The 20,321-nt window shown below is 35.2% G+C and overlaps 1 protein-coding gene across 1 annotated transcript in view; it reads right to left on the bottom strand.

Annotated features, from left to right (window-relative positions):
• Positions 1–20,321, bottom strand: part of INPP5A (inositol polyphosphate-5-phosphatase A) — a 327,681-nt gene that overhangs the window by 37,689 nt on the left and 269,671 nt on the right. The window contains exons 10-11 of the mRNA XM_083363640.1: positions 19,712–19,807; positions 17,279–17,353 (exon numbers count right to left, since the gene is read on the bottom strand). Of these exons, the coding sequence (XP_083219766.1) occupies positions 17,279–17,353; positions 19,712–19,807 (171 nt within the window). The remainder of the gene's footprint in view (positions 1–17,278; positions 17,354–19,711; positions 19,808–20,321) is intronic.

Genomic DNA, 20,321 nt, shown 5'->3' with positions numbered 1-20,321 from the left:
ACCATACAGATACTGATTTATTAATGAGGTAGCTAAAAACAATATTGTTTTACTCTTTCATCTGTTGTTAATTTACTGAATTCTAGTCAGTCTAGAGACCATAATAAAATACTGTTACTGTTGCTAATATAAATTTATATATTTGTGTTCATATGCAAATGACAATTTCAGCAAAATTTTCCAATCTTTGCTTAGTGCATATCAATTGTAATTAGCATAACACTGAATAGCATCAGAATAATTATACTGGAGAAAATTGTAGCTTAGTACACATTTTAAATAAGTAGCTTTTGAAGCATATTTTTAGAAAACGAACAGAAAAAGTGACATTTAGATGAAGCAAGTTTGCTTGTAAAATGTAAAAAATGCAAACAGAATAAACAATGCTTCACAGAACACAATGGTAAAACATACTCATTAAGAATTCCAGTGGACATGGAAAGTTAAATAGAAGCGTTGTCTTCCTGGATGAATTCAAAATATCTACAGTGTATGCATCCAGCTTCTAGTATGCACTTTTTGTTTTGCTCTCTTGATGACAATATTCAAAAGTTGACAGAACCAAGGCTGATAGTATTGAAAATGTTAACTAATGAAGCTTCTAACTAGTTTCACCATTTTTAATATACTATGAATAGCTGCTTGTATAAATGTGTTGTATGTCGTATATAAGCTATTGATATTGTTGAAATACAGATGACAAATAATGGAAATACAAATGTACTGGCAGCTGTTGGAGCCTTCCAAATTTTTAAGCAGTAACAGTTTTTTTGGGGGGCAGCAGCTGCAAGCAAAATTGCTTAAAGATATCTAGTGTCGGCTGCAGTAGAGGTGTTATTAACAATTTCTGCTTTTATTGTTATGTTGTAGTTTTAATTACTTGCTCAGGCAAAAGCATCTGATTTCTAAAGAAAAAAAGAAGGAAACGTTTTGAAATTCAGAGTTCAATAGATGCTATGACATAGTTGGGGTCTAAAAATGTTAAAAGCTTTTCACTAGAAATGTTGTTTTCATGTAATCCCTGTGTGGTCTTTTGATTTTGTAGCTTTAACCCTGTTTGGAGGAGGGTGGTCTACCAGGGAGCTATGATGCATGGATACTTTCTTTCAGAAAGGTTATATGAATAGCTATGTCAACGAAGTTCTAACTAACTAAATTAAAAATTAAGCAAGAGTTGTAATGGCAGCTCAATGTGGAAGTTTTGAACTGTTAACAAAACAATGCACGTTGCAATAAAATAGCAAGTACAAAAATAGTAAATGCAATCGATTTTTAAAAGGAATTCCAGGTTTGTTTTTTTAAAAAAAGAATAAAGAAATTATAATTTTAGTAGCAAATACCTTCTAGGATCTAGTGATTAGGCAACATAGAGTTAGTTGTAAACAAACATAAGGAAATCGCACACTCACAAAGAAGTGTTGAGAAAGAAAAAGTCCTGTCTCACTACTGATTTCTCTTAGGCAGTGAGTAGACAAACGGGGTGATTCAGCTGAAGTTACATTCTTAATCCCATTTCTTTTTGTTTTACCATTCTCACTTTTACTGGCCCATCATTACCGCATTCTATTTTTTAATATATTTTTTGATGTACCCGCCTCCAAATGGAACAAATAGCAAATAAGATAGTGAAGAACGCTGAAAATAACATCTCCCAAAACAAGTTAATAGACAATAAAGTAGCAACTGAGATTTACAAAGGATGTAGCAGTCATGATGGAAAGTTTAAAGTGTCAGGAAAATTTAATATCAGGAATTGTTAAGAAAGGCTTTTGGCATGCTGAACATGGCACAGGGTCTAGTTATTTGCCTGACGTCCTCTTTCTGCTGTCACCACCAACGCATAAGTGCTCTAGGTTTCTTACATTAAGTAACGCCATCTCATGTCACAGCACCTGCCCTACGGAACAGTATTCCTTCTCCAAAGATTTTTGCCTTTTGCCAAGTGCTAAAGATTTGGCTGTTCTCTTGGGTATTTGTGTGGGAAGTAACCCTTCCTGGTTAATTTGGCTGTTGTTTTCTTATTATTTGTAAAATGGGACATTTTTTTTCAGACCACCGGCATGTGATATATTGAGTGTTTATGATTGATATTTCTCTTTTATTGTTTTGCTGTTTTATGATCTTAATTTCTTGCTCAATGCCCAGAGGAATTGTGAGATTGGTGGCCATATAAATTGTGAGATTGGTGGCCGTATAAATTGTTTAAACAAATAAACAAAGAAAGAGATAAAACATGGATTTTAAAAATCAAGTGGTTTGTCCTTTCCGCAAAATAATTCTTAACTCATAAACTGCACTAAATATCTTAAAGGAGTCTCTGTAGTATTAAAAGTATAAAATAACGGTAACGGTAATATTTATCTCTTTCCATAAGCTCACTGGAAGTCTTAACCATTTATTTATATCATTATCCATAGAAAACAATGTGAAGTATCTTAGACTAACCATATTTTTTGTGGGATGATTATTTCAAGGTATTTAAAAGAATTCAACCATCTGGTAATACTTAAGTGGTTTCAGGTTTTCATAGTTCGAGTCCCACCAGGCTCAAGGTTGACTCAGCCTTCCATCCTTCCGAGGTAGGTAAAATGAGGACCCAGATTGTTGGGGGCAATTAAGCTGACTTTGTAATAATGCCGCTTGGGGTGTGTGTGAAAAAACCCTAACAAGCAGGCATATACATAGAATGAAGGCTACTGCTAAGCTTGTAAGCCGCCCTGAGTCTTCGGAGAAGGGCGGGATATAAATGGAATTAAAATAAAAAATAAAAATAGTTATATTACAGATAGTCCTCAGTTACTTAATCACTGTTTGAACTTACATCAGTTCAGAAAGGGTGCTTTATTGCCTGTAAATGAATTCTGACCATTGTAAAACATCATGCTCCACCACACCACACCACCCCAACCTGTTATGTGACCACAGTTTGGTCATTTGGCAACTAGTTTGCATTTACAACTGATTACAGCTTCCTATGGCCACATGATTTGCAATGGTTGTGGTTTGCTTAACGGATGCAGTAACTTGCTTTATGATCATCGTAAAAACGGTTGTTAAAATTGAGTCAGCTCACATGGTGACTCACTTAATGGTTGCCCTGACTTATGACCAAAATTCCAGGTCCAATTGTAGTCATAAATTGAAGACTGCCTAAATAGCCTATTCAAAATATATGAGATCTATTCCAGTTAATTGAATCACCTGATAATTTGCAATAATAATAGAGTCACCTTTAGGTGAGATGGGCGACAAACGAGTTTAATAATAATAAAAATACATAATAGGAGTTCAACTCTAGCTGCTTTTATGCTCACAACAGTTTTTGTTCGCTTGATAGGAGAACTGATATTTTCAATATTACATTAAATATAAGGAGATAGAAGGCACATTTAAAATTTCCTCAAGGCATGTTGACAGATGAGGAAATAATCCCATTTGAGGTACCCCTTGGCCAAGAATTAGAGCTCCCCATTTCAATTCATTAGATTCAATTCAATTCAATTCATTTAATAAAGAAAAGCTGGAAATCCGTTATTTGGCCAAAATTTGCTCCAAAAATATCCATTTCACTATATCAAAGGCCTTTTCCATATCCAACAAAACTGCCACTGCTGATTCCAGTTTTTTCAAAATATATATTTCAAATATCAATAGGTAAACTAACATAATCTGATGTTTGCCTCCCTTTAATAAATGTAAACTAAATCTGGACAAAGAATTGATGGTAATATTGTCTGTAGTCTAAATGCTAGGATCACTATTAACATTTTGGCATCAATGTTTATAAGGAAATTGAACTATAGCTTCCACATTCAGCAGAATCGTTATTAATTTTCAAGGTCAGAGTTATATAAGCCTTATTAAATAAGGTTAGAAAAGCTTTATTCAAAAAAGCATGATTATAAAACTCCAACAGTATAAGAGCAAAAAAAAAATCAGCTTTTTTTCTTTTCATAGATACCTATATTATTTCCTGCATGTATTATTTCCTATAGAGCCAAAATACAGGTAGAGAAAAAACATAATTATGCCTGATATTTGGAAGAGCTACATAATTTTAAAGGCGACTAATGCTTTTTGCAATTAACTTTGACTTAGTATTTTAAAGTCAAAGACAAAAATAAAAAGGCTGATTTATTTATAGGGTTATTATCTATTTTTGCCTTGAGCCTCCTTAATAGCAAAAATGACAGTTTTCTTGTTACCATTTCAGGTGAGAGGTCAATAAACTAATATTGCTTTGTTCCCAATATAGTGTTAAGATCACATTAAGTGTTTATTCCATGCTGTACTGATCAGACTTCAACTAGAATACTGTATTCAATATAGGTTCCCACAGTACAAGAATGACAATCAGGATAGTGCAGAGAATTATGAAGATAATAAGAAGCTCAGAGGCTAAATCTTATGAAGAATATTTAAAGAAACTGGGTATGCTTAGAAAAGAAGACCAAGGGGTGATAACAGTTTTCCAACATGTCACAGGGAAAAAGATTTAGATGACAGTGGAACAATCTATCTTCTGTGGTCATGTGCACTCCATCTCTGGGTTTTCAAAGAATTCTAGACAGCTATTTGTCTAGAATAGTATATTTACATACTTCCATGGACCTGCCCTAATCATCCAGGGCCTGACTGGGAATAGTGGTCATATACCCGACTTGGTGTTCTTGTCAAAGCAGTGCCTATGTGACCTCAAATTGGTAGACCTGTCTTTGGTATCCATGTCATAGTCAGATCAGAATCTGGTGGCAATGAGTTTCTCAAGAGCCATACCCACCCTAGCAAGGAGGCAGGATCTATTAGGTCTGCCCACCCCTGGAGACTAATAGACCTGGATGGGCTTCAGAAGGAACAGGGAGTTATAACTGAAAGGATACAGAAGATACAGAGATCCACCTGAAGGGGCATGCTTAGGAATTTGCTGGAAGACAAAATCATTTGGTTTTGTTTCCAGTTAGATGTTGGTGTGGCTGCTGGTCTGGTGGAGGCACCTGGAGCAGGTTCTTGCCCAGTTATCTGGGAAAGGTTTGACCCTACTGCTCCTAAGGAAGTGGACAGGATCTTAGGGAGAATGAGCACAAGCACCTGTGTTTTAGATCCATGTCCCCTCTTGGCTAGTGAAAGCTTTCCAAGTGACAGGCTGACAGGTGACTCTGGTGGTGATTAATGCTTCCTTACAGGAGGGGGATGTACCTCAGCATTTTAAGGAGGTTGTGATCTGCCCTCTTCTTAAAAAACCATTACTTGATTCCACCCTGTTGGATAATTTTCAACTAGTTTCCAATCTTCCCTTTTGGGGGAAGGTGGTTGAGAAGGTGGTGTGTATCAGCTCCAGAGGTTCCTGGATGAAATCTAGACTCTTTCCAGTCAGGGCTCAAGACTCAATATGGGACAAAAACAGCATTGGTCACACTTTTTGATGATCTCTGGCAGGAACAGGATGGGGATAGTGCATCCATCCTTGACCTCTTGGTGGTCTCTGATATCATCGACCATGGTATCCTTCTGGAGTGGCTTTGGGGGTTGAAGAGTGCCCCCCCCGCAATGTGTTGTCCTGGTTCATTTCCTTCTTCTGTGGCAGTCCTCAGTCAATGTTGATAGAAAGCCCTTGTCCCCTGCTTTGTGGGGTCCCACAGGGCTCAGTACTCTCTCCATTTCTGTTTAATATCTACATGAAGACTGAGTGGTTTTGGGTTTTGGGTTATTTGGTCCATAGAGTATTGTCATCTTTGGTCTTGGATGGGATGGCACTGTCCCAGACAGACCCAGTGCATAATCTCGGGGTTCTCCTGAATGAGGAGCAGATGGCGGTTGTGGCCGGGAGAGCCTTTGCAGAACTGTGAGTTGTGTGTCAATTATGCCCTTTCTTGGATCAATCCCTGCTCACAGTCACTCATTCCCCAGTTACCTGTTGTCTTGACTATTGCAATACACTCTACATGGGGCTGCCATTGAAAAGCATCCAGAAGCTCCAGTTGGTGCAAAATGTAGCAGCCCACATGAATTTGTGCAGACCTAGTTGTGCACGTATCACCTCTTCTGCAGGAGTCGCATAGGCTGCCAATTTCCTTCTGGGTGTAATTCAAGGTGCCACTTATCACCTTTAAAGCTGTACATGGTTTGGGACCAAGGTATCTGAAGGACCGTCTCTTCCCAGTTAAATCCACCCACCAGAGAAGGGAGGCAAAGAATGTTGCAGGTCCCGTCTCCTAAGGAGGTGCATCTGCCAGGACCCAGAATAAGGGCCTTCTCTGCGGTGGTTCCCTCCCTTTAGAATCTCATCCCTGCAGAGATTAGACTGGGCCCCACTTTGACACTCTTTTGCAAGGCCCTGAAGACCTGGAACACAGAGTGGCTTACTTGATTGCTTGTTGTCATTGGAGGGAGTTATGCTTTTTACTCTTTTTACATTAGGGTTTTTTGGGGTTTTTTTGATACCTAGAGTCACTGAAAGTCAGTGGGCAGCCATATAAATTTAATAAACAAACACATAAATATTCTTTCCCTAGAAGGTTCCTTCCATGTATGTTTCCATGACCCTCGTTTTGTGTGATTCAATGAATATCTGTACCCAACATATAAAGGGAATTAAGTTTTAATTTAGCAAACATATATTCCAATTTTTCTTTTTTACAATTTTTATTCTTTTAGTCTTTACTTTATTCTTTTCAATGAAACTTGCAATAATTACAAGCAAAATTCTTTACAATCATGTTACATTTGTTTTTTAAAAAGTGAATGCTTTTCTTATAATAATTGCTAGTTTTACTGGAACTTGATTAGATATTGCAGGAGAACGTACACTGCATTTATCTGTCAAATCAATTAAAGACTGAGTTACTAGAAATTAATCACATTGGAAACAAGAACTGAAAACAAGAAACTTCTTATTTAGTGAATATATGTGAGCCCATCATGAAAAGGCACCTCAGATTAATAGGCACAGTAAATATTAAGAATAACTAAGTTAAATAATTGGGTCTCTTGGTGGCATGCAGATGGATTAGTTATTCTTTTTTCTATCACTTCATACACTTGAACAATATAGGGTAAAAAAATTAAGAAACTGCAAAATATTATTTGCTCAAAGCAAAATAGGTATGCTGAAAAAGAGAGGGGAAAACTGTCTGTTATGTTAGTATTATAAACTGATTGGCTAAAATCATGAAAGTATGAACCCTGTACAAGAGAACAACTTAATTCAGTCATTGGAGTAGAACAACAGCAATTATTCATCAAGACCTACAGACCAAAGTCAGAGCACTGTTAGATCACGAGGTGATATTAGCAGCATTTATCAAATCTATCTACAGCAACCACAAGAGAATTCACAGCTGTGGTTGGGAAATTAAGGTTTAAACCTTTCATAATATTCAAGAAATCTCACAAAAAGTATTCATAGACAATTAAAATAATGGGACCTGCATAATTCAGAGATATTGGCTGGTACATTTTTGTTTGCAAAGCAACAGGGAAAACAATATCCAGTGACCAGTTTTGCAGCCTTGGTATCAGCTTGATGATGACGATAATACACTGATTGAGTGTACAGAAGAAAAATAACTATGCTTTCCATTATAAGTGATGAACAATAAGGCTTTTCAGATGTTATTTGCATGGTAAGACTGATGTATAATGATTAAATGCTCAACTTGGAAAATTCCACACTTACAGAAGGAATAAGGAATATTTCAAAGTTTAAAGTTTGACTGTTTCTTATTCATCTTTTCTAGAGTTTCAATATGCACAATTGGAAAAGATACTACAGCCATATATTTCTCCATCAAGTTCATTTTCCTAACTGGTTGGCATTTCATATTTTCTGGGTCATTAGGGAAAGTTGCGCAATAAACCTGGAAGTTTTTGAATGAATTTATATAAAGAATGAACTTATATTAAGTTACCTCTTTTTTTCTTGGACTGTATTCCTCCATCTACCCACTCTCCATAGGACTTGAATCTAGAATCTTGGTCTTTGACTACTCAAGGTAGTCACTTAATTAAAAAAATTAGTGATTCATTTTACTTTTCTGTTGCCATTATTAAAACTCTGTTGCCCGTACTAATGTTACTGTGTTATAGTAGTTTATGCAATTTAAGACAGGTGTAGAGTGTCTGGTGTCTGTCAGAAGTCTTAAGTCTATCATTCTTACAAGGCCATTGCCATAGTTTGCATTAATTAACACTGAGGTCCAGCAATAGTAGAAAGCATCTAAATTGCTCATACCTAGAATTTCATCAAAACATCTTCCCTGGATTTGCTAAAGAAAAGAAAAAAGATAATTTCTGTAAAAGAAATTTTAAAATGTAGTTAAGATATAATACAATTTTCTCATAGAATAATTGTGAGTTCAGGAGACTACTATACTGAACCCTCTCAAGATTTTGTTTCTTGTTTTCCATTCTGCCCCAATCATCCATAATTAGTCAACTATGATGCTAAGCTATAAGTTTTCTTTTAATATTTATCCTAATGTATTACTTGTACATAAATTTAACCATTTTACTTGGATGGAGGCTGAATACTTACCTCTGCTTTTCATCTCTGGGATCAGGGTTCAAGTCAAACCCTGATGAAATGCATTTGATTGTCTTAATCTAGTTCTTAGTGGACAGTATTCCCATTATCTTTAAAAGGGTCAGAGCTAAGGCCATTTGGGTAGAGTGCACTGCGCTATATCTTATCTATTGATTAATATGTTTTCATTGATGCCAATTCTTTAACCTTCTTATGCATTCATTTACACACCTATCTATCAAAGCTTCAAAAAATATTTTTGGTTGATTAGAAATCTTCATCTGAATCCTGTATCTCATTTGTTCTCCAGTTTTATTTTGAAGTATAGTGATATTTTAAAAGTTAAAATCTGATTGCTTTTCTTTTCTTTAAAACAAATGCTTTGATTTTTTTTTAAAAAAATAAGGATTGATATTGATAAATATTAAATTCTTTTAAGATCTGGCATGTCATATGCAAAATACAAATTTTATAAATTAAATCGCTTTGAAATACTTATAGATTCAAAAGCTTGTTCTGAATCTATTTTAGGGAAGTTATTTCACCCGCACGTTTTCTCTGCCAAAAATGGCAACATTATTTTTCTCCTTTAATTGTACCTATTTCAACCCCATTGAAACCATTATCATTAAAATCCTTTTCTATGCTACCTATCCCTCTACTTTCAGCTCAACTTTTCCCACAAAGAATTCTGTGACTTTATAGTAATCCAACCATATGGGTAGCGTGCCCCATTTTTAAAATTTCTCTCATCTACTACTGTGCTTTATTCATTAGATTTTAACAACAAAAATCCAGAAACCACAATAGCACAGAAAAGGAATCCAATGAACTGAACAAGAAGACTGAAAGACAAAACAGATGCCTCCAACACAACTTAAATAAAACAGATGATGCCAACAGAATCAATCTCATATGATCAGCAAGCTCACCAAGTTACAGTATCCACATATTGTTCACAATGCATAGAATAAAATACAGAAATTATATATACCAATACAAAAAGATAGTTATATTATTGACATTAAATAGAAATAAGTAGTATTTAAAAAACAGGGATATAACATATACAAATATATAATATATTCTTCAGGAAGAATTCTATTTCCCAAGCTACTAGAATAATTTATTTCTATTTGTTGCAAAGATAGCAAAATAATTTTATAAAAGTTATTTGCTGTTATTTATATAAATTTAGGTAGGAATCAAATTGGATGCAGAATTTTAAATCCCCTCTTTCCACATATCATTGTCCCTACATGCTATATGACCTTTCAAAACTGTTTAATGTGAATGAATGAATAAATGAATGAATGAATGAATGGTCTAAAATGTTATCACAACCAGCTTATGCTTGGTTAATAGAACTAATATAGGTCTCAACCATATGCTGATATTTTATCACTAAAAGATTCAACCACAGGCAAATTCTACAGTATGTGTGAAATGGACCTCATACATGAAAAGCACAGAAAATATTCTAACATAAACTCAACCAAAATGCCTCTAATCAATAAAATACTAATTTTGTCCTTTAACAAGTGATAAATAAAATGGTTTGAATCAGATTGTTGGTTAATCAATGTATGGGATCAAAACAATATGTCTGGGTGATATATTTTGAGGAAGTATAAAACACAGGCCTCTTTCCACTATTGGGGGAAGTAAAATCTGTTTTAATTGACTTTGAAATGTGAAGTGGAAATACACTCAACTTCCTGTTTTCTACTAAATAAAGTTCCCAACTATACTGCAAAGTGTTGTGTAGCTTTCAAATCTTTAACTTTGTAACTATGTATAAACTTTTGTATATCAGCAGTATTATTATTAGATTATATTCATCAATTTATTACTAATCTTCATAGTAATCTTCTATTAGTCCCTGAAGTTATACTTTAAATGTCTTAAACTATCCCTAGCTTGAAAGTCCCTAAATGCATTTACTTAAAATCGGCTTTCATATATGGAGTTAAAACTGAAGCTCTTGCCTTCACAACAAGGAGGCTTTTGAAAAAGATGAAGTGTCATGGGGATTGGAGTGACTACCTGGCATATGTATATTATAGTAAGACCAAAATGGAAAAAAGCCCTTAACAAAATACATCTCTAAAGAAATTGTACAGTATTTTTACTGAATCAATCATTTGCATATTTTAGACTTCTCAATAGCTGGCTTGCAATTTGTGTATCTTTTCTTTTGAATTAAGATATAAAAAAGAAGAGGAGATAACAATATATTGTCAATGATAAAGGAGCCTGTTGATAATAAATATTTGTCAGATGTTGTCAGATCTGCACCAATTCTGCTGTTGCCAAAGAGACATCACATTGATAAAAAGGGTGGCTCTAAAGAAAATCAATGGATTTTGAGCTAAAGCACTGCTATACACATAAGAAAACATCTCTATCCAACAACCATACTGCTGTGAAAATTCCCAAGCCTTGCATGGTATAGCTAAGGAAAATTTAATCTTCCCAAATACTCATCAGAGCACTCCATCCTGCAGACCTGACAGCCCCACTTATAATTAATTATACAATTTCGATGGGAATATCGACTAAACAAAGCTATAAATCATAGAAAAAGTCAATAGGCATGGACACATTCAATCATGTCCTGACCAATGATTACTACTCTTAAAATACAATAATTATTTTCAGGAGCCAGCTTGAATTAAATTTCTGTCAGCCTGGTACAAGCCTGGTGGGTGATGAAGGATGCGATGGATTTTTTGGGGTTGAATTTGGCCAGGGACATTTATCCTTTCAGATAGGTAGTTTGTTTTTAGTGATCATGGTGCTGAGTGTTTAACTAGACCATGAAGATTAGATTATCTCCAATGGCTCATTATATCGTTTATCTTTTTCTTCCATTCTTGATCTGGAAGATTTCCTGCTTCCTGGTGTGTGAATGAAATGGCTACAGATTTTAAAATATAATGTTCTAAAGTGGCCCATCCATGTAAAAATCTTTGAAGAAATACATGTGAAGAAGCATGCATGGAAAATTAACTTAATGCTTAAAATGCTACTGGCCTGCCAAGAACAAAAATGATAATCTTTAACATTAAAAAAAGAAGAAATTGAAATATTGCACAGCTATAATTCAAACTGTTTTAAAAATAAAATGTATATGCTATATCAAAAAGAAAATGTTGACTTTCATATTTATTTATGGATGTTCATAATTCTAGCGAGTTAGGATATTAGTTCTACATAACGCTCATGAATTCTCCAATTACTTCATGCAGTGGGAATTATCTACATAAGCAATACTGTAGGCTAACTCAACTATTTTTATTCTACTTAGGAGGCACTACAAACCCTAGAGGTACGAACTGTTAATTCTGGTAACAGTGAATAATAAGAAGTATGTTTTTACATATGTCCTCCCCATTAATAGGAATGTCAGTGGATTTCTTATTTCCAAATGTCATCTCCTGACAGGTAGAACTTTGATTAACCCTTTGCTTAACAGCTTTAGCAAAGGACATATTTTTCTTGTGACAATAATATTCTGGCTCTCTACTGCTTGTGTTATCTGAATGGTTGATCCAGTATGTCAAAAGCATTGGACATCTTTAAAGCCAAACTGCTATAACACTTTAAAATAAAAACATGATGTAAGTTGTCATATACTGCTCTGTAATGTTTCCACAGGTCTAAAGAAATTCCAAAATTACTGAATGGTACGAAGGAAGTTCTTTTGTTAAAATGCAAGTTGAACCTGAGGACCAATTAAGCCCTGCATGTAGCTCCTAAACGTGATGTACAATTTTACACACTAAATGGTTAAAATAGTCTCCAGACAATATATCTTTTTCTAACAATCACTGTTAGAAAAAAGAAAGATTTGGTACATCCTTTACTATGACATGTAGTAAAGGATATACAGACGGACTATGGGATGGTTATTATACCCTTTATAAAGACATTAGAGGTGACAAAAAGAACTGTATGCTTCTATAGTAACATGTGACCTTTCACCATAGGTTGATATAAATGTAATATATGGACAGACTTAACAATATATTAAATTCTAAGAAACATTCTGTATTTCTGTGCTTCAGACTTCACTCACTTTTCATTAAAGAGCACGATTTTTTAAAGTTGCAGCAGTTTCAAGGAAGAAACTCATTAAAATTAAGATGAGTTTTAAAGCAACTGTTAAATGGTAATCTTTAATAGTTGTAAGTGCTGCTCTAAATATCAATACTATGGAGGTTTGCGGCTTACAGTATGAACTGTTAATGTTTAGCACCTGAGGTTGTGGGAGAGTGAAATAACCTTCACCCTGCAAAATGAATTTGCAAATGTGGAAATCTGTATCAAACCATAACTATTCTCTTCATGTAGTTTTTAAAAATACTTTTTCATAAGGGAATGGATATGATTCTATTTACACTTACTTAATTTAAACATTCTGTTGAATATGTGAAAAGGTGACTTTGATTGGTGGAAAATACTGAAGCTAAATTGTTGTTAAAATTATATTCTATCAAAACTTACTAAAGTAATAGTGCAGGCAGGAAACCCTGTACCATTTAAGACAAATGGTTTTCTAATCTCTTCTTAAAAACTTCCAGTGTTGGAGCATTCACAACTTCTGGAGGGAAGTTGTTCCACTGATTGTTCTAACTGGCAGGAGATTTCTTAGTTCTAGGTTCTCTCTTTGATTAGTTTTCATCCATTGCTTCTTGTCCTGCCTTCGCTGCTTTGGAGAATAGCTTGATTCCGTCTTCTTTGTGGCAGCCCCTTAGATATTGGAACACTGCTATCATGTCACCCCTCACCCTTCTTTTCATTAAACTAGACATACCCAATTCCAGCAACCGCTCTTTATATGTTTTAGCCTCCAGTCCCCTAATCATCTTTGTTGCTCTTCTTTGCAATTTCTAGAGTCTCAATATATTTTTTACATCATGGTGACCAAAATTAGATGCAGTATTCCACGTGTGGTCTTACCAAGGCATTCTAAAATGGTATTAACACTTCACATGATCTTGATTCTATCCCTCTGTGTTGGCTTGTTTGGCAGCTGCAGCATACTGCTGGCTCATATTTAAGTGACTGTCCACTAGAACTCCAAGATCTCTCTAGGTTACTACTATTGAGCCTATACTATATCACATATAATTGAAGATTGTAATTAGTTGCGTGTGCACGTTCAGCAAGTGTGATGTATTTGTGCTGGCATTTCTAGGACTCTTTCCAACCACATCCAGAAAAAATTGTAACAAACATTGGAATTCTTAAGGCCATGTTTGGTATTTCCCAGCAATCTGTTACTGGAAGGAAAAAGCAATCCCTGCTGCGTTACTGATCCCAGAGAAACATTTGCATGTATGCAGGTATCCTTAGGGTGCCATAGTTATGGATGAGCAATATTGGTTGCAAAGTTGGCATTTCTGGATGTAATACAGATATTTTGGACTTATTTTTGTTTCTTTGCATGTTTGATATTTTTAAAAAGGCATATGCTACTGACTACGCTTATGCACATATGTAGCATATTTTGCTAGGATACATGACCACTGCTTTTCCAGAATGTGAAAACTGAAAGACTGTGACTAAACAAAATTTAAATGTACAGATAATACCACCAGAAATTATTTTAGCCTTTTTAATAAATGTTGTTATTGATGTTTTTAATTACCTCTTTTAGATTCTAAAAGTTTAGTTCCTAAAGCAGTAACCCTGTAAATAATTTTAATGTCCTCCTCTAGTGCAGGCTCTTATATGATGCAAGAACTTCATCTCCCAGAATTCCTGAGCCAGTATGGCTCAGCTTGGAAACCTCTCCCTTTTCCCTCAGCATGGCTGGCTCAAGATTTCTGGGAGTTGAAGTCCACGAGTCATAAAAAAGGGCCAAGATTGCCTAGCCCTGCAATAGGTTTTCAGACGGAGTTGTTTGTTTTTTTTTGCAAAAAAAAAAGGTGTCGGAAAGCTGTTCTGAGCGTTCTATGAGAAAAAAAGCCCTGACTATATCTATGCATTTGGTTTTTCTTGCCTAAATGTAGAACCTTACTTTTTTCACCCTTGAATTTCATTTTGTTAGATAGCACCCAATGTTCAAGTCTGTGAAAACCCTTCTGTATCTTAAGCCTACTTCTGGAGTGTTGGCTGTTCCTACCAGCTTGGTGTCATCTGCAAATTTGGAGTTCCCCATCTATCCCTTCGTCCAAATCATTGAAGAAGTTGAAGAGTACTAGGCCTAAAACAGAGCCTTGGGGTACCCCACTGCATACTTCCTTCCATGTAGATGAAATTTCATTGAAGACTACATGTTGAGTGTGGTTGGTCAACCAGTTACAAATCCATCTGGTGGTGATGCTGTCTAACCCACAATACTATATACTAAGGGTGATATTATAGTAATATTTCAATATTTAAGGAGATGCCACAAAGAAGAGGAGGTCAACCTATTCTCCAAAGCACCTGAAGGAAAAACAAGAAGCAATGGATGGAAACTAATCAAGGAGAGAACCAACCTAGAATTAAGGAGAAGCTTCTTGCCAGTTAGAACAATTAATCAGTGGAATGATTTGCCTCCAAAATTTGTGGGTGCTCCAACACTGAGGTTTTTAAGAAGAGATTGGACAACCATTTTTCTGAAATGGTATAAGGCAGTGGCCCCTAACATTTTGGGCACCAGGGACCAGTTTGGTGGAGAGAATTTTTTCCGCAGACCAGAGGGGGTGGAGTTTTGGTTCCCTGCATCCCACAGATGGGGCTTCGCTTGTTTGTGCAGCCTGGTTTCTGCCATACTGCGGCCCTGTGCCAGTCCATGGATAGGCATTGGTGTGCCCTGGTATAGGGTTTCCTGCTTCAGGGTGCTGAACTACACTGAATACCTCCAAGTCCTTTCCAGCTCTGTTATTCTGTTCTGTTCTAATACAATTTCAAATTGTATTAGAATGTTAAAAGTTTTGTGAGGCAAAGGATCAAACAGAAAAGAATGTAACTATGAACTATGTATTCATTTTAGCTACAATTTATGGCTTTAAAACAAATAATCAGCATTGAGAGTTCATCTATAAATATACTGGTAACCAGGTAATCATCTCCCTCCAAACAGAGTATTCCTGATTGTGTACTGCTAAAACAGTCAAAGCACTTCCTAAACGTAGCTCTGCAGAAATATAACCAGAGTATTAAGAATAACTTTCACATCAGGTTTCTTAAAAAAAGCCTTGTAGTGGCTGCATCAGTAGAAGATGATAAAAGACTCTCCTAGCAAATGAAAATACAAAAACAATTCTCTGTTTCCATAAACAATACCACATGATGGACTAATATATCCAGTCTCAGTTTGGCTACACAATCTTGTAGAATATACAGTATAGAAAAGGCACGATAAAAAAACAATTTCAGCCTTTTCTGAATGCCCTTCAGAGTCTTGACCCAAGGTCACTGGCCTGGCAGATCAAGTACATTTAAATTTTTTAGACTATAACATGGGCACAATTGCAAAATGATGAATGAGTCAAAAAACACCAGTCTATCAGAAATCAAAGCGGAAAGATTGCTTCTTACCACATTCTATAACTCTCCAGAATGCTCTTGACTGTCCTCAGCTTACTAGCTTCAGTTGTACTTTTTTTCTGGGCAAGAGGGCCCATTTTCAGTGGTTGGATGTATCCACTATTTTTTTAAAGAATACTTTGTAACAGAGTGAGCGCCTGTTACTCGTCCCAGCTTCTGCTAACCTAGCAGTTCGAAAGCACATAAAAATGCAAGTACAAAAATAGGGACCACTCCGGTGGGAAGGTAACAGCGTTCCGTGCGCCTTTGGCGTCTAGTCATGCCAGCCACATGACCACGGAGACGTCCTCGGACAAGTGCTGGCTCTTCGGCTTTGAAACTGAGATGAGCACTGGCCCCTAGAGTTAGAAACGAATAGCACACATGTGCGGGGGAACCTTTACCTTTACCTTTGGAACCTAAGTGGTAAGTGCAAATTATGCTGGAGTCTGGAATTTTGCTTCCTGCTTACCAGTTTGTAAGCTACTGGTTCATTTTTTTTAATTTAAGAGAACCCAGATTTTTTTTTCAAAGCCAAGTGAACCAAAGAGCCTAGTGGTTTCAACTAGGAAGAAGTCTGTGGATTCAATTTTAGTAGAAACAAGTCGGGTAATAGCAACAGGGATCCTCCATCAAGGAAGTTCAAGACAGTTCTGACATTAAAACTAAAAATATTTTATTAAGTCTTAGGAAAAAAAAAGAATTCAGCAGCTGTGCCTTTAAACTACTCAAAAGTGACCTGGAAAAAGATCACATTTTAAGGAATATATAGAGTTTTAAAAATAGAAATGTTTCAAGTATGACAAAAGACTTACATATTTTGCATTTTTGCCTGCGCCCAAATTCCTGAATTATCTGTAATTCAGACTATTGCTATTCTACCTATGTATTATACACTTTTGTCACTGAAATCAAGATCTTTAGAACTTAAGACACCTAAAAAGTGAAACTAAGGAAAAATTTTTGAACACAATTATGTAATCCAGCAGTTTAAAAGAGTTTAATTTGCATTTTAACATATTGTGGTTTGCATTTTAATATATTGCAAGGTGCACTGCCTTGATGTCATATTTTGTAAACTACACTAATAAAAGTAGTCCTCATTAAATAAAATATTGTCATGCTAAGAATAAACAGGATATGAACATTTTTCAATTGCATTTCTTGGAGCACCAGGTATCTTAAGAGCAAGGGTTATATTTATAAAATGTAATTTTACAACTGGAAACTCACCGCAGTGCCATTGTTATCTCTAAAAACATCTTGATTAAAATAGTCAAAGAGTTTCTTTTCTAACTGTAGCATAACCTGGAGGAAAAAAAAATGAAGCAGAGCTTAAAAAACTAAAACACAACAAACAATCCACAATGAAATTCTACATAATCATTATAAGTAAACCTTTGCAATTTTATTTTAAAATTTTTATTACTTTCTCCATTTAATTAGATCCTTTTCTGACTTAAAGAAAAAGAATTGTATAGAATCTTAAACAGGCTGCATATATTGCTTTAAAAGATTTGTGGATATTTTTCACATCCTATTTCCTGTAAATAAGAGAAACATTGATGTTTATAATACCAAGATTACTGTAAGAATTAACTGATTGACTGAATATGTCCCATTAAGTTAGTGTCAACCCTTAGTGACCACAGAGATAGATTTTCTCCATGATGATCTGTTTCTAACTGGTCTTTCAGGTCTTCATCTCCACTGTAACAAAGTCTATCTATCTTGCTGCTTTTCTTCAATTTCCTTCTACATTTCCCAGCTCTTCTGCAGAGAGATAGGTCTTCATCTAATATGCCTGGAGGACTATAATTTGAGTTTGATCATTGTGCTTCAAGTGATAAATCTGGGTTAATTTGTTCAATGATCCATTGGTTGTTTTCTTGGCTGTCCACTGAATTCTCAAGAGTTCTCTCCAGCTATTTTTCTAGAAGTCTGGGAAAGGCTTTATGGATTTTTTTTGTTGAAAATAGATAAAAATGAACTGTTTATTTTAGAACGTATTGATTAAAAAGGTTTAGCTATGGGAAGAATGAACCATGGCCAGCAATATGGCAAGGTGGAGTTATTAATTTCTATGTTTGTAACTGCTGCAAAAAAGATTGGAAACCACTTCTTTAGATACAATATTGTTATCCATGAACCAAATTTTTAAGAGTCTTTTTCAACATCAATATTCAAAAGCATAAATATTCTTCTTATCCTGCTTTTTTAAAGTCCAACATTTGCTTCTGTAGAGTATCATAGGGAACACCACAGCTTACATTATACTTATTTAAAGATGCTGACACCTTACAGTATCTAAATATCTTTTCCAGGGTCTTCATAGTTTCTGTATTAAGGGCTAACCTGTGGCCTATTTCCTGACTACTTCTTCCTTTACTATTGATGATGGCAGAAGCTATCTGTGTCTTTCATGTCATCAGTGTCAATTCTAAGGTTGGTTTTTGGCTATTGATGTTTCTTCTTCCAGTTTTAAAACCATATTCATCTTCTTCCAAGCCAGCTTTCTTTAATATATGTTCAATATATAAGTTAAATAAATAATGGAGGAGTTTGCAGCCTTCTTTTACTCCTTTGTTAACTGAAGCTGTTCTGTGTCACTATGTTCTACCACTTTGTGACTGACATTTATAGGGCTTCCCTAAAAGAGGATTGCAAATATTTTTAAATACGAATTAAGAAAACCGATTTGAAAAGTGGTCTTTCGAAAGGTACAGGTTAATCTCATTCCTGCTGCACATATTCCATAAAACATGCAAATCTTAGGCATTGATCCAAGCTGTGCTGAAACCTATCTCCCCAAATCACACTCTCTATGTGGACAAAATTTTATGTATGGAGGGCAGTCAAATATCAAATATGTGAAAAATCTTCATCAGGAATTACAGTAGAGCACAGTCAAAGATTATTAGTTCAGAAAGACCTAGGACTTATGAGTTAAACTGTTTTTAAAAAAGTGACATTATTTTTAAGAAATCACATTTACTAGATTAGAAAAAAAGCTGCTGTGGGAACACTGGTGTAGGAGATTAATAAGCATGTTATTTTAATTGCACAGCAATGAAATGGTAACACTGCCCGTTGCTTGAACGAGTGACAGATTTTCTCTGAAAGACATCTATTTTGAGAAATTACGTTATTTCCCAAGTGGGATTCTCTCTCAATCTTTCTTTTTAAAAAGTATATAGTTTTGCTTGCAGCATATTTCCTGCAACATACAGAAAGTAAATATCGAGTTATGCTCTGTCACTGAGAATTGGCACACAGAGTTTTCTTCTTTGTTTGCTCTCGGCTTTAGGTAGCTTAAGGCACACCTTTGCTTTCCTCTCCAATATCCATGAACATTTTTCCTTTCTCATTGGCACACATCATTCTAGCTACCCAGAGGAACAGTTGCAAGAAATAGTGCACACTTCTTTGAAGGTTTACCATGGTACGCTCAGTAATGGGTAAGTGCAATTACACTACAAGTGCAGATCTCACATAACCCACTGAGATCACAACTGAATGCACATTTCAGTAAGTTAATATTTTGAATTAAGTCCCCTCCACTGAAGCAAAGAAAGATTTTGTTCTTGAAATTTTGAACGAGAGGGCTGGATTGCTTAGTTGTGTTTGCATTTGCTTCAGTGACAAGAATTGCATTTGGTTACATACCTTTCGGTCATTATCAGATTCACGGAATATTAGTTTGACTACTTCATTAGTGTCAGCAGCCCGGATAGTCTGCATTGTAGCCTTTGCACAAAGTGTCTGTTTAAAAAAAAAAAAAGCAAGTGGGATAGGGGAGAAATAAATAAGTTTGTCAAAAAATATGACGAAGATTATTGAAGAGGTTAAACACTTTGGTCAAAAAAATTAAAACATAAATAGGTAAGCATATACTTTTAATTTTTCCTCAATTATTAATGTGAAGAATACCATTCTTTGGTCTACTTTGTTCTTCCTCAAAACCGGACAGCAGTTTGAAAATTCAAGGATTTGTTATGGATAGTATAAAATTGTTGAGCCCCATATATGAATTGATTTACTTCTATTTTTTCTTAAAAATTAAATTAAAATGTTGTGAAGTTTGTATGAGGACTATTCTTCTACTTTTGTATTTTTTATTTTCCAATGGTTTGTGTTTCCAGAAAGAGAAACAGATCCATAAGACAGAAGCTTGCTATCTCTTTTTGTATTACGAGCAGAATCCTTAAGTGAGACCACTATATTATGTTAATCCAACAGCAGGAGCCTACTGGCACAGCTTTTCAACTTTTCTGCA

The sequence above is a fragment of the Vipera ursinii genome (assembly GCF_947247035.1).
Source record: "Vipera ursinii genome assembly, chromosome: 5".
Taxonomy (NCBI): Eukaryota; Metazoa; Chordata; class Lepidosauria; order Squamata; family Viperidae; genus Vipera; species Vipera ursinii.
The sequence above is the reverse complement of the archived record's forward strand: the minus strand, read 5'-3'. Positions and strand labels throughout refer to the sequence as shown.